Here is a 15,080-nt window from a genome sequence, read left to right on the forward strand (position 1 = left end):
TTGATTTTAATTTCTTATGTATTTCTTTATTTTGCATTTCTTATGTATTTCTTTATTTTTTTATGCAATGTTTTTCATTATTTTCATATCCTAGAACTGCTACTTGAATTCACAAGTGACATAATATAGAAAGAAACAAATAAAAATGTAGTTAGAAAACAATGTGTATAACATTCATTCAAATACCATACACTTTACACACAAACGAATACAAATTTCAATTTCTTACGTGACATGTGATACGAAAATGTTACGTAACTCCGCAACCGCGGCATGGGGGTATACAAATTTGGTATCAAAAGTTGCGCAAAACTCAAGAGAAAAAAGTCATGAAATGGCGGCGCGAACGCTTCATGCGCAAAAAAGTTATCGCGATTTATGTACAGGGGGGGCCTTTTAGGCCCCCCCCCCCAGTCTTTTTAGGGTTTAGCACATATGGGACAGTGCATTATATTTGTTTGAAAAAAAAACCCATTATCTAGCCCAAATACCATGCTTGTTTTGTCAGTTAATCAGCAGACATATTTTTAACCAGAATCATTTGGCATAACTGGGGATAATTTTATTAGATTCTTTTCAAACTCTTTTCTAAATCAGCGCTGGAAAAACATCTGAGAGTCAAAGTGGTCGTCGATTAAAAAAAGGTTGAAAAGCGCTGTTCTAAATCATTACAAACTGGCATTTAAGTTTGAATTTCTACATTCTTCAAAGACAGCACAATGAGAAAAGCAGGAGATCTGCTGTGAAAGACGCTGAGCACCCTTACAGATTTGTAAGACACAGCATAGAAATTTGGTAAAGTGCCTATTAACATTCTGGTTTCTTCCAATAGTATTAGAGAGTCTGGAGTGCAGATTCCACAACGGTCAGATCTGCAGTAAAGCAGGTATAACTCTAGTCAGTCTGAATCCATTCAAGGAAATCTCTGGTTTATATGATGATACTGCCATCAAACACTACCATCAAGATCAAACTAGTGACCAGACATTGAAGGTGAGAAATCTATACATTTCAAACTATTTTACATATTTATTATATAAGGAATATTATTATATATTCCATGATTTTTCTAGAAGGTTATAGGAGGTACTTGAATTCGGAGCATACGTTTGTTTACTGCATTCACCTTTGAATTTTATGGTAGCATAACATAAAAAATCTAATTGGTGGAAGATTTTATAAGAATGGAAGAGAAAAACTTAGAAAATTAGTGAGTTTATATTTGATAGGTATATGAAGTTTAGACATAGGACAGGTAGTACAAGTTAACTTACGATAAAAACAGATGAGTTGTCACTAATTATTTTCATTTAATGTTCACACATTTCTGACTTGTACCCACTTCATAACATTGTATATTTGATAACATTCCATACTGAAATGTGATTACCTATTACCAGTCCACTAACATGAAATTATTCAATAATTCCAATATGATTTTGCTTGATTAAATAGGTGGAAGCCCCACATGTGTTTGCTGTTGCTGAGAAAGCCTTTTCTAGTCTTCGCTATGCCATAAGTAGCCCCAACCAGTCCATTATCGTTAGTGGAGAGAGTGGAGCTGGGAAGGTAAAGAGATCTAGTCTTTCCTTCTTTAAAAAATTGGATCCAAGTAATTTCGGAGGCATACAAACATATATTACAAATCAACACACAAACACAAATCAAGCTTTATTTCAGTAGAGCTTTCAATCATACTGTTTCAAGCCCACCAAAATCAGGTTGTAGATTAGTGAGTTTGACTTTAATAAGAAAGTAAAGGACAATCTTAGAGTGTATATATTCCATGTCAATCTGAAGAAAGGCTCATCATGGTTGTATAAAAAAAAAATCATAATTTAGATCTCTGTTGTATTCTGTAAATAGAATTTGACTTTTGATTAGATAGAATGTTGTGGCTTTGCTTTAAAAAAAAATGCTCATTCTTTAATGACACACATAAAATTAGTTGAATGCACACATGATTTAAACTAAAATTCTTTGAAAGTTGTGTTTTTAGGGTAAGAAGTGTTGGTTGAAATTCTTTTTTTTTTCACATTTTACCTTTTTGCTTAATTTTGTGGCCTAATTTCAAGCATGACCACTTTCCTAATGAGAGGTATAAGGTAAGACATGGTTTAGACAGACACCAATTTTTTGCTCGTACACAAAATGCCACATTTTGTAGTGTACTCAATTTACTTAAACATGTAAACATTAAACGATTTACATTTTTAATTAAGTCATGTAGTATTTTAGATTTATGTATTCTTAGGCTATAAATTTGAAACTTTTGGCCAAAGTTCAGTGTTTTGTTTTGATCCATAGACTTGGAACACCAGATGTTTGATGAAATATCTCACTTCAGTGGCACTATATAAAAATCCAGGGTAAGGGATATCATTTGTTTGTTCTTTCTTCCATCTTTTGTTACATTATACTGTATATCTTTTCTTGAGAATTTATTGATTGAAGATTCATTATTACAGATATATATCTACAAAATGTGACAATGGATAGAGCATTATGGTTCGACAAATTTGGAATCACACTCTCAAAATGTTTATTTTGCGCAATGATATTCCATGCATGATGTATATTGAAGGATGCTCTTATTTTTCTTAACATGAAGTTGAAGGCAGATTACATTACATGTACAATTTTGAAAATTTAGGCAGATCGTGGCTTCTCTCCAATATTCATTATCACTCTGCTTACATTTCATCATACATTTATTTATTTTAAGGGGCTTTTCACCTCCACCTGTGAAGTGCATTGAGAGAAGAATATTGGATTCTAATCCCATCCTTGAAGCATTTGGTAAGTAACTTCCTGATGTCTCATACCTAAATAGATGATATTAATTTGATCCTCATTGGTTAGATTTCTTTGACTTTTTCTAGAACTCTATTTTTATTCTCATCCAGTAGGATCCTCTTTGCTTATGTCATGTTATCATCCCTTTTTCAGTCTTACAAGAACCCTACTGAACTACAAGAACACTCTCTATCATTGCCTTATAACCCCCCTTGTATTCTCTACAGGTGGGTGTTTCATAAAGCTGTTTGTAAGTTGGAGTGACTTTAAGAATGACTGATGAACCTTTTTTACACGCTAAATCGCCAATTAACATTTAATGGTGAATATCATTTACCACAAGAGAGGATCACCAGTTTATCTTAGTTATTCTTAATTTGTGAACAGCTTTATGATATGCCCCCTGAACATCAAAAGACCTCAGCTTCGGTAGAAAGAAGATTCTGTTATTAGCTTTTGAGAGTGAACTTATTTTAGGTTATCCGTTCAAATATTTTTAAAATCATTTTTGTTTTTTACCAGGCAATGCTGGTACAGCCCGGAATCACAACAGCAGTAGGTTTGGAAAGTATATACAGCTACAGTTTGACAGGTAAGGGAGAGGAGAAGAAGAACAAGAGAATGAGAAAGAAATCAATTTGAATGTTAACCTATTTTGTATGAAGATTTGTAGTTGCTAAGAGATGCTCTCTCCTCATACCTATATATCAGTAACTGGTCTACGAGGAGTGAAAGTTAATTTGGTTTGTGAGTGTTTACTCTATGACTTGGATTCCAAACTTACTGCTTTCCGTCAATGTTAGATTTATGTGTATTTATGGCCAACAAGAGAATTTAGGGTTGGTTCAAAATTATACGCAGCATACCTGCAGCTAAAAAAAGTTTCCAGATTTAAACCAGCAGGAATATCCAGGTCTCCGGAGGCAGCATGTATAGGCTATCTTTGTCTCTACACGTTTGCAGTCATAGTAAGTTACTGTATGACCAAGACGATTAGGCACAGTTATTGTCTTTGATCCAGGCATTGGTGACAAACCTAAGGAGGTGTACTTCCATGGCCTCACATCTCTTCTGCATGTATAAATCGCATATAGCTTGAACAGCCACTACATATAGGACAGAAAATTAAGACTAAAATATTCAACAGGCATACCTTCCTTCCCATGTCTGGCTTCTGTCATTGGCTACTCTTCATAGGAATGTAAAATCAAGGAAATAGACAGTGTCTTTCTTCACAGGGGAAAGGGGACAAACCACTTATCAGTGTTTGATAGAATACCTTGGTCATATGAGGTGTACCAGGTGCACTGTCTTTCAAAGATTTTATTGATGTAGGTGTGTGTGTTTTTGTTGATTCCATTTGGAAAATCTCAGACATGAGAACCAGACCTGCACAATGAACAGTGTTTGATAGAATACCTTGGTCATATGAGGTGTACCAGGTGCACTGTCTTTCAAAGATTTTATTGATGTAGGTGTGTGTGTTTTTGTTGATTCCATTTGGAAAATCTCAGACATGAGAACCAGACCTGCACAATGAATTGCATCTTCCTGATCACGTTTTTTGAAATGCAACTATCCTTTATCAACACTGATACTTATGAATACAGGAAATTTTGATCCTTGTTTGACTCTCTTTTTTCACCATTAGTTTGTGATCGTATCAGTTGGGCACCATTACTGTTCGGTTGATATATGCCATGAATTCTTTATATGTTTTGTCATGTTTCTTTTTACTGGAGATATTCTTGTGAGTACCATATTTCCTGTGTGTGCTGTTGTTTCTTGGAGAATTTTTAACCCGTTTGTATTGTGATAATAGGCCTATTTTTCTACCAAGTCTTCAGAAACAAGAGAAAGTATTTGCTGGCTGCTTCTTATATCTGACTTATTCTTGGCAGAATTTATGAGCAAATTGCTGTGCTCAATTGTTTTATCTTTATGAAGTTCTTTCAAAGCTACTGTCCTGAGAACATGATCTTTTCTGCTCAGTCAAACAAAAATACCCCAGCGTTCCAGAACCCCTTGTGCATCTGACTGTGGCAAGTCAGATTTAGAATGTTTAGATGTAACAGTCGTTGGTATGTTTTGAATAACCACCATTGTCTGATGCTTTTCTTTTTACTATGTTACAATATTTTATTCATTTAGTTATTTACCACTCGTGGGATGGAACATCCTATCAGCAAATGCTGTTTGTTGTAGGGGTCCATACACAAAAATATAAAGTACAATGTATGCAATCAAACATGTTAATGACAAAAGCACAATGTCATATGACATAAATCATGAAATATATACAATATTGGTGAAAGAAACAAAGTACTGAATGTGTGATGTAGTATGATAATCCAAATCACAAGAGGGATCCCAGGAAAGGGTATTCCGTGTATGAATGTAGCTGTGGCATATTTATCTGTAGCTAATGATCGTATCCGTTAGGCACCACTCCTAAAAACAGCCTGTGATTTGTATTTCGTTACACCAGGTGTCTCACGATGGCCTTTCTTACAGATATTGTAAGACAGAAATTGAAAAAAAAATGGATAACAAAGCTGGGTATATTTGTATACTATTCTTGTTTTATATTATTCAAGATTGTTTTGATCTAAATGTATTTGGATGGAATGCATGGTTTTTGTGTGATTTATTTTCCCAATACATAATTGTTCAAAATGGGATTGTATTTTTGTTAACTTGTATCCAGGGGTTCCCATATCATTGGTGCCTCTATCCAGACATATCTCTTGGAGAAGACTAGGCTTGTTCACCAGGCTGATGGAGAAAGCAACTTTCACATATTCTACCAGGTAGGGAGTGTGCAGCAATCTCTATTGACTGTTTTGGACGGCTATGCTTCTGTAGGCTATGTTTCTGTGTGATGGATTCATATTTTCATATTCATGTTTTGTGCTCCTCACACACACATTGCAAAATAGCAACTCTTGTCTATCAATTGTTATAATGCAATAACCAATACAGGAAAGAAATCATATTTGTGTGGGTTTCAATATCAATATACTGTATCAGAAACTTTAAACTTAATAAACTTAAAATAATTTTCAAACTTTTTAAAATTCATGGTCCAACAGGAGAAATATCTTGTGTGTAAGACAGGTTGATTATATGACACTTCTGAGAATAGTCTGGGCTTTGAAATCTATTATTTTGTGGTTGTACTTTTTTTTTTTTGGGGGGGGGTAGAGTTGTTTGGTTGGGTTACATGTAATGGAATTCTGTATGTTTTCCTTTGCATTAATCTTTCAAAATGCTTTGCAAAGTCTTTATTTCATTCTTTTTTTTAATATGGAGCAAAATTGATAGATTTGATTGTCTCATCAAGGGGCTTCATTAAGAAATAAATTCACTTTTCATTTTGTCCTTCCCTTCAAGATCGTGAATGAGGCAACAGAAGAACAGAGGGCAGAATGGGGTCTGACCACACCCACTGGTGATGATGTCATGTTTGCTTACCTCCCATTGGATGATGGTATCCAGTCAAGAGCCAATGAGAATCAAGTATTTAGCAGAACCCAGCACGCTATGAAGAATGTAGGCATTACTCATATGCACCAAGAAAATATATTTCAGGTGAGAAAACTGAGAGATAGACAGGGAGAAAAAGGGGAAACATCCAAAATATTGAACTTTTTTTATATTCTTTTAAATTGGAGGAATGGAGTTACTGTGAAAAAGTAAACATGTATAAAGATCAAGAAAAATATTGATTTCAGGTAAAATGAATAAATAAATGAAAGAAAGAAAGAAAGAAAGGAAGAAAGGAAGGAAGGAAGGAAGGAAGGAAGGAAGGAAGGAAGGAAGGAAGAAAGAAAGAAAGAAAGAGAAAGAAAGAAAGACAACACATATTGAAACAAAATATCAGATATTTACCTTATGTTTTCATTATCTTTTGATTGTTGTATCAGTTGTACTTTTCATGAACTGCAGAGTTAATATGTTTTACTTTGACAGGTGTTGAGTGGTATCCTTCATCTTGGCAATCTAGAGTTTACATGTGATGAGGAATTTGATCCTTGTGAATTAGATGAGGAAGGTAAATGATATTCATATCCTAGTTTTATCTCCTAAAGCTCATCTACAGATTATACTTAATTTTCAATAAAATGAATTGTATTTGAATAACATCTAATATTGAAATCGTACAAATTTAAGCATTGGGACTCCTTAACCTTTCATCATCTACTTATTCTGTATGAAAATTTGAATTTTACATTTGTGGATATTTAGTTCCCTCTCGGTAATGTTTTAATTTGTCTATTTTTCAAAACTTTTAAGAGGCTTTTATGAATGAAATTAAGGGATTGTTGTTATTTTTAAACTTTAGTGACATGATTCAATGGCTGTGTGTGTATTTGTTTCTATACAAGGACATTATGAGACAGTGTAAGGTTCTAAAGCTATCATTAAAGGAAACCAAAACCCAAGAAGAGAGGCAATCTTATTGGAAAGAAGAAAATGAGAGGAACAATTTAAAAAAAGTTTCATCAAAATCGGTTATGAAATAAGCAAGTTATGGACGATTAAAAAGTCTTGTTGTACTTACTATGTGGATCCTCAAATTGGCAAACGTGCTTCAAAATGGCTGATTTTGTGGACAACTCTCCATTTGTTTTGTACATATATTTTCAGATTTTCCCCTTTATTTTACATATTTCATATTATCTCCTCCTGACCTTGGCATATATGGTGTGGATTATATTTTCCCATGACATATGCTGTGCTCAGAAGGAGGCAAGATGCAATTTGAAAGATAATGAGGAAAATCTGAAAATTTGTGTACAAAACAAATGGAGAGTTGTCCACAAAATCAGCCATTTTGTAGCACGTTTGCCAATTTGAGGATGCCCATAGAAAGTACAACAAGAGTTTTCAAACTCCCATAACTTGCCTTTTTCATAACCGATTTTGATGAAACTTTTTTTTAAATTGTTCCTCTCATTTTACTCTTTTAAATAAGATTACTTCTCTTCTTGGGTTTTGGTTTCCTTTAATTGAGCAAAGTATAACAATAAAGAATTGGTATGTAGTGTACATATATATATTGGAAAAGCACGATGGCTAGTCAGGTATACTGTTACATTGTAAACAATAAGCTTTGTTTAAACAGTATGCAGTTTAAAACAAACGATGTTAAGAGTCCAGGACATTTGATGAATTCATATATACAGACATTATTGTTTCATTTGAGATAAGGGGGGGGGGGGGGGATGAAATATGGTTTGTCATAAATATTTATTTTGAAGTCATGATTAGGAGCTTATGACTGCTTAAAAAGGTTGTAAATTGTTGATCATATTGCTTGCCAGTTACCTTCATTTGTGGTACCTATATGTAGAATTAGGAAAGATTAATTTTTAAAAACAAGGCTTTTTATCTTTTCAGTGTGCCAGGAATCCCTAGAGCATGCATGTAGACTGCTAGGTCTGGACCCTACCAGTCTGACCACATCTCTCATCTACCGACGCATCACTGCATCACACAGCAAGCGCCAAAGTGTGTTCATGAAACCATGCTCAGTGGAGGAAGCTGGTGTGAGGAGGGACTGCATGTCAAAGGTTATCTATGCAAGGTGAGTTGATTTGGTAGGAACGAAGGAGCAGGGAAATATAGAGTTATGACATACAGAGGGCAAAAGACTTGGGTACCCTTTGCATAGAAATTTGAACTTTGGTTGGGTAGCAAGAAATATTCAATACTTCCCTTTGATTCATGATAAAGTTGATGGTGTTGATGACAATTCTGCTGCTGCATTAGTGACATGTGAAAGTGATGAAGTGATGATGATGATGATGGTGATGATGATGATGATGATGGTGATGGTGATGATGATGATGATGATGATGGTGATGATGATGATGATGATGAAGTTGATGAAGTTTTTTATAATAACAATGAAATTTGAGTGCCCCGAAAAACATATTTGATTATCTAATATTTCCCTTGCAACTTACATTTACAGACTGTTTGATTGGTTGGTTGCCTTCTTGAACAAGCATACATCAGCCAATCAGTGGCATGCTTTCATAGGTCTCCTGGACATCTATGGGTTCGAGAGCTTTGCTAGCAACAGTCTTGAGCAGCTCTGTATCAACTATGCCAATGAGAAACTGCAGCAGCACTTTGTGATGCACTTCTTGAGAGCTCAACAGGTACAGTGGAGGGGGTCCTACAAATTTGCAACTGGGTTGAATGAAAGATTCTCATTAAAAATAGCACCTGGATCACATATATTTGTGCCTTGTACATATTGGAAAACCTAGCTCTCAAGAAATTTTATGAAATAAGATTTTTTTGAATTGCTATGTGATCTGTTCAGACATAAAGACCCATATTCTTGAAAGTGGTTTCGATCGCCTTTTATAAGTTTCATTTGTGTCAAATTATTATTTATATTAACATTGATATCTTTGACACAACCGTAATCGTCTATAATTTTTTTTCTTATTGTAGGAAGAATATGAGAAAGAAGGAATTTCTTGGAATTTCTGTACTTTCAGTGATAACCAACCTTGTCTTCAGACCATTGAGGGCAAGCTCAGTGTGTTCTCTCTCATGAATGAAGTGAGTGTATCTAATACATATTTATAAAGGTGGATGCAGCGATATGATCAAGAAACATAATGTTTTGTCTGATTTTCGCCGATGCATGTATATTTGCTCTTGGGTAGTCTAATGCAAAGATTTGAATAGCTTCTGACATTTTTTGGGGTGTAAATCTAAAATCTGTCATCAACTTGTTGTCACTGTTTCTGTAAGATATAATCGCATCATCCAATGTTGAACATATATTGAGAAAAGTACCCATAATTAGAGACATAAGTACAAATATGTTCAGCGCAATATACACATGACAAACAACAATGAAGAATACAATAAAAAGTTTCATAAACTTGGCTTGATATATTATATCAGGGTAGTACTGCAATACAGTGTTTCAATATTCCTATTCTTATAGTAAAGGATACATGAACATCCATTTTCTTCCGCTTTTCATCTGTCCAACTCCTGTTTAAAGAAACGTTCATGTTACATGCATTGTCTGATAAACATGATTTAATGTTTGATAAGTCATAATTTGATGTTTTGTTTCCCGAATAGGAATGCAGACTGAACCGCCAATCTGACACGACATCATTTGAGGAGAAACTGTTAGCAGCTGTAGATAGTCCCTTCTTGACCAAAGCTCCTATGAATCATCCACAATCAGCGTTTACTATCAAACATTATGCTGGATTGGTCACCTATGATATACATGGCTTGATAGAAAAGACTAAGGTAAGGTACATTTGTTTCCTTAGGATCCATTCATCCAGAATTTATCCTCTGTTAATGATTGTCCCTCTTGTGAACAGGCATTCATTGATAAAACATCCATAACTGTAATCTTCTTTAAAGCTTGAATTAACAAACGTGGATATCCTTGGGTCCATTGACTAATTTCAATACCAGGGTTGCAAAATTTATATTTCACAAAGATGGGTTTAGTCAGCCCATGGTTTACATAAGTGATATGACCTTGGATTGTAATAATTATGTCAAATGATACACTTTAACGAATGGGTTAACTTAACCCAGCTTTGTGAATACAAAACTTGAATACCATTTTGTTAGAGTAAAACCATCGTGATTTTTTGCTATTAAATGGGAGTCAACTATCTAATGAATTAGGCTCTTGAACTGCAATGTGTAGCACATGGATGAGTTTAATCGTCAGCTGTGGAAATAAGTTTCAAATAAGAATTTTTGTTTTCTTTTCATTCTAGGATCCGATTCCAATGGAATTGATTGAAGTTTTGATGGAAAGCACAAATCAGTTTGTGACCAAGATCATTCAGCCTGAACAAGAGAGGTTGCAGGTAAAAAATAATACAATGATAAGATTGATTTAAAAGAACTGAATTTGCTCTCTTTCGCTATATATTCCCATGGTTTTCAGTGATCTCAAACTCATGACTGAGACTTCCTTTCTTGCCTATGTAAAATTTACCCAAAAGTCCCTTCTGCAAACAAAGATTGATTTAACCAATTATATAGCAACTATTTACTCTGTCTTTATGACATGTTATTTCAAAAGATAATATGCAATATGCCAGTTATTTTCTTTCCCCAGAAATGAGATTTCAACATTCAGTAAAATTGGCAGGATTCATTTTTTTTCCTCTTTAAAATTAGTTTCACGATTTTGTTGCTCTTTTTTTTATTGAACAGGAGCTCCAGAGTAAGGGATCCAAATCAAAACTCAGCAAGACTGTTGTTTCAAGATTCAAGGTAATATTGAGTGTAAATATTCTGTTTTACTACAACGACATGGCTTTTGATTTCAATCAGGTTTACAAGGAGTAGCATCTAGTTACATTTCAATGATATTCTGTTTGCTTTATTAATTTAATAAAATACAGAGATATACATGTGTAATAAATAGTGATAGATGCACGTTGACTGTAGATCACATGAAAAGCCAATTTTTACAAGAATGTAGCAACTTTTCTAGACATATATTGAAGAAACTTTGTTGTTGGCATATACATTTAACTCACTCCCGAAATAGATAGTATTTGATGATAAAGAAAGAAGGAAAAGCAAATCAGTGATCCTTATAAACATCATGGACTGACCATAAGAATTATTGCCTGCTCATTGTTTTGATTTATAATTATTTAATTGTGTGCACTTTTCTTAAATTCAGGAGTCTTTGGGGAGTCTAATGACCACATTGACCTCTACCACTCCTCACTACATCAGATGCATAAAACCCAATTTTCAGTGCCAGCCAGACTTGTTTGACAGTCGTTTTGTTGCCTCTCAGCTGAGAGCTTGTGGTGTCTTGGAAACTGTGGCCATCAGTGCTGCAGGGTTTCCTTCAAAGTAAGTTGGATCTACATCAAAGCCCCGTTTCACAAAAGTTGTTATCCCTGGAAAGTTACGAGATACTGTTGTAATACACCGAATTCCTTCCATTTGATAGAATGAAAGCAAAGTTCTAAGAATGTTTCCAAAAGCAAGATTTATGTGAATTAGATCCAGAGGCTCTTTTCATAAATATTCTATTTAACACACAACTCGTAGCAGAATTTATCCCAAGTCCAAAATGCTTAACTCGATTAATAGAAAGCAAGGATATGTTTGAAATTTCAATGTTGCGATTAACTTTAACTAGCTCAAGGGCCCCATACCTCAAAGCTTAGCGAATAATTGTAAGGATGATTTTCACAATCAATTGCATTGATCAAGGAACTTGGAAGCAGTCGGGTGTTTTGTGTAATGGGGGTCAGATGTGTCTGTTATATAGCCTACAAGGGACAGTCTATCTTGAATTTAATGCGAATAGTATAAGAATAATAATGGACCCAAATTCTGCCTTGTAAAATTTTCATGCAAATCAGTCTTGAAATATACAGTCTTGCAATGCAGCTGTTGCAATGTCTAGGTTTGGGTTCTGATAAGCTGAATTTTGAGCATATTCCAAACCTACCCTATGACTTCCATGCAGTATACTTATTCTGCGGGAGGAGAGGGGGACCTCGGGTCATAGGTATGTCTACAGGAGTTTGAATAAAGCTGAATGTAAAAATAAGGAAACTAAGTTATTTTGAAAGTAGTAATTAACTAAAATGAATTGTCAATTTTTCAGGTTATCACATGCAGATTTCTGTGAGAGATACAGTATCCTCCTTCCCAAGGAGGAGAGGGATGACCTAGGGTCAATACGAGATAGTTGTAGACTCATCTACAAGAGTTTGTTTGGTGATGATGATAAGGAGAATCAATCAGATAGTTCATCCACTCAGCAGCTTGGCAAGACAAAGATCTTTCTTAGAGAAGGCCAGGTATGTTAACATGTTCATAGCAACATGTGATTCCTCAAATATTTTTTATTATTAGACTGTCAAAATGATACAGGGTCTATGATGTATGTTTTTATACTGATCTATACTATCTAGCAGAATTGTCTATAATGACAAACACGGTTTTAAAAGGTAGTAGACATTTTAAAAGGTATATTGACATTAATTTAAGATGAATATTAAGTTCTTGATCACGCTATTATTCAGCTAGGTTTTCATATATGAACCAGCCTAAAATTGCAAATGGTAACAAGTGACAAATGTGGTATTTCCTGATGAAGAGCAAAATGTCATCCATACTGAGCTCAATGCATTACTATGATGTGTTGACTAAAGCATTCCTTAGTGTGTCCATGCATGAAAATCAACCCACAAGGAGAGCATACTAACTGAGATATGATTGATAAGTTGCTGACTCCCTTATGTCATTGTGTTAGATATTGCCTCTACGTGTCCATATTCATTGGGGGTGTCACTTTCTACTGGATGCCTAGTCCATATTACACTTAAAAAATCATATACATGTTATGTGATGCAAATCTGACAAACCACAGCAGACGTTTTAAACATGCAATATACTTCATCAATTAACAAGTTTACTATATCTATTATAGGCACTGTTCATTATGAAAAATGTAATGATAACAATCCATATGATCTGATGTTAATGGGTCTAACTCCTCTCAAGTATGTAAATTCACGTTGTGATATTATCAAGTAATAATTTACCGATTAAAATGGTGAGTACATAGTTGTCTTAATATCTTTTCCATTTCTTTTTTTTCATCAGTTGGAATACCTTGAGAGTCAACGTATGAAGAAGCTTTCCCAGTGTGCTGCCATAATCCAGAGAGCCTGGAGAGTTTACAGAGCTCTTGTCATAGGGGAGAGGGAATGGGCTGCCTCAGTTATACAAGCTGGTAGATTTGAATTTTTAAAGGGTTATATGAACCATACATTCTTATCACAATGGTTATTTTACTGAATAGCAAAACAATACTTTTCCTCATGAAAACATTTTAGAGTTTCCACACAGATATAATTATAGGCTATCTCACAACATATATTTTAAGACCAATTATTTATAATCCGCTGTAAATGATACACCACACAGGTTTTTTGTCAATTTGCTCCCCCTTTACATAAAGTGGCTCATATTACGGAGATCATTTGGTGTACCATGATTTCATCCTTATTATGAAAGTGGGTTGGTTAGTCTGACGAGGGTTGAGGTTAGTCTGTTAGTTGAGAGGGTTTGTATCCACTTTGTCTAGCAGCAGTTGGTCCAATTGCATTATTTCCTAAAAATGCATGGCTTAAACCAATGGGTCTACTTACAAATTGGTCTAACATATAATCGGTCTATTGTTATTCTCACTTGGTCTATTTTCCAATTTGTATAAAAACCAAGTTCTCTCAATTGTCTCTTTGTCTAATTCTCAAATGAAAATTTGATATATTATCAGTTTGTCACAAGCGATAGAGGCAGTGGTGTTTCGCCAAGTAGACATTAGATGAAGTGAGAATTACCAAATGGTTTAATAGTAGACAAACTGGTTGTAGACGAACTAGAATAGCCTATATGGGATGAGATCAAACGGGGTAATAGATAAGTACGATTAGACCGTCAGAGCTCATTCCAGTACATTCTTCTTGTAATCCTTGATTCCTACTTTCAGGGTATCGAGGTTGGAGGGTACGTAATGCCATCAAGATCATGGATCATGCAGCGAGAGTGATACAACATGCCATGTTGGACTACCTGTTCAGAAAGAGGCAGGAGAGACTTGATGCCTCTATCTATGAAGATGATTATGAAGAAGAGCAGGATGTGGAGGACATGGGAGAAGTCGAGGATGATGAGAAGGTATGATATGTATCAATGACAAGTGACAGATGAGCTACTGAAATGATGCAATTATTGGATTGACCTAGCGTATTGTAGCATATTTTCATTCTAAACAGTTTAATGAAACGGGACTGAGGATCATATCTGTGGCCACTTTGCAGACACAGATGCAATCAAATTCCCCCCCCAAAAAAAAAAACAATCAAATTTTGATAATCAGAGACAAACATTCAAGGCTTTCATATTATTTTTTAGTTGCATTTCTGCGATGTGCCCACAAAAAAAATTGGAGAAAGAAAGAAAGCAAGTGATTGAAATAATCTGAAAAAGTTTTAATTTAGCAAAATATTTATGGACATGAAAGTGATACTAATCCCCCTCAGAATTACACTCCATTTCAATAGTGGCATAATCAACTTTTTTTGATGTACACCTTCAACACTTTTCTGAAAACTGTACGTTATGGTAAACAAAAATAAATGTTAGCATATTTTTGTTGTAATATTTACCTCTACCCTTTCTCCTGAAAGAAAGCAAATTATCATATGAATGGTTTGCAAGTCCTGCTG

General features: G+C 34.6%; 1 protein-coding gene across 1 annotated transcript in view; it reads left to right on the forward strand.

Annotated features, from left to right (window-relative positions):
* Positions 1 to 15,080, forward strand: part of LOC121408912 (unconventional myosin-XIX-like) — a 32,399-nt gene that overhangs the window by 13,093 nt on the left and 4,226 nt on the right. The window contains exons 5-22 of the mRNA XM_041600630.1: positions 833 to 993; positions 1,456 to 1,569; positions 2,308 to 2,369; positions 2,726 to 2,799; positions 3,319 to 3,388; positions 5,504 to 5,606; positions 6,190 to 6,387; positions 6,769 to 6,850; positions 8,200 to 8,386; positions 8,777 to 8,966; positions 9,268 to 9,378; positions 9,916 to 10,092; positions 10,581 to 10,673; positions 11,026 to 11,085; positions 11,504 to 11,682; positions 12,449 to 12,644; positions 13,453 to 13,582; positions 14,342 to 14,529. Of these exons, the coding sequence (XP_041456564.1) occupies positions 833 to 993; positions 1,456 to 1,569; positions 2,308 to 2,369; positions 2,726 to 2,799; positions 3,319 to 3,388; positions 5,504 to 5,606; positions 6,190 to 6,387; positions 6,769 to 6,850; positions 8,200 to 8,386; positions 8,777 to 8,966; positions 9,268 to 9,378; positions 9,916 to 10,092; positions 10,581 to 10,673; positions 11,026 to 11,085; positions 11,504 to 11,682; positions 12,449 to 12,644; positions 13,453 to 13,582; positions 14,342 to 14,529 (2,375 nt within the window). The remainder of the gene's footprint in view (positions 1 to 832; positions 994 to 1,455; positions 1,570 to 2,307; positions 2,370 to 2,725; positions 2,800 to 3,318; positions 3,389 to 5,503; positions 5,607 to 6,189; positions 6,388 to 6,768; positions 6,851 to 8,199; positions 8,387 to 8,776; positions 8,967 to 9,267; positions 9,379 to 9,915; positions 10,093 to 10,580; positions 10,674 to 11,025; positions 11,086 to 11,503; positions 11,683 to 12,448; positions 12,645 to 13,452; positions 13,583 to 14,341; positions 14,530 to 15,080) is intronic.

This window comes from Lytechinus variegatus, chromosome 2 (genome assembly GCF_018143015.1).
Source record: "Lytechinus variegatus isolate NC3 chromosome 2, Lvar_3.0, whole genome shotgun sequence".
NCBI classification, from domain to species: Eukaryota; Metazoa; Echinodermata; class Echinoidea; order Temnopleuroida; family Toxopneustidae; genus Lytechinus; species Lytechinus variegatus.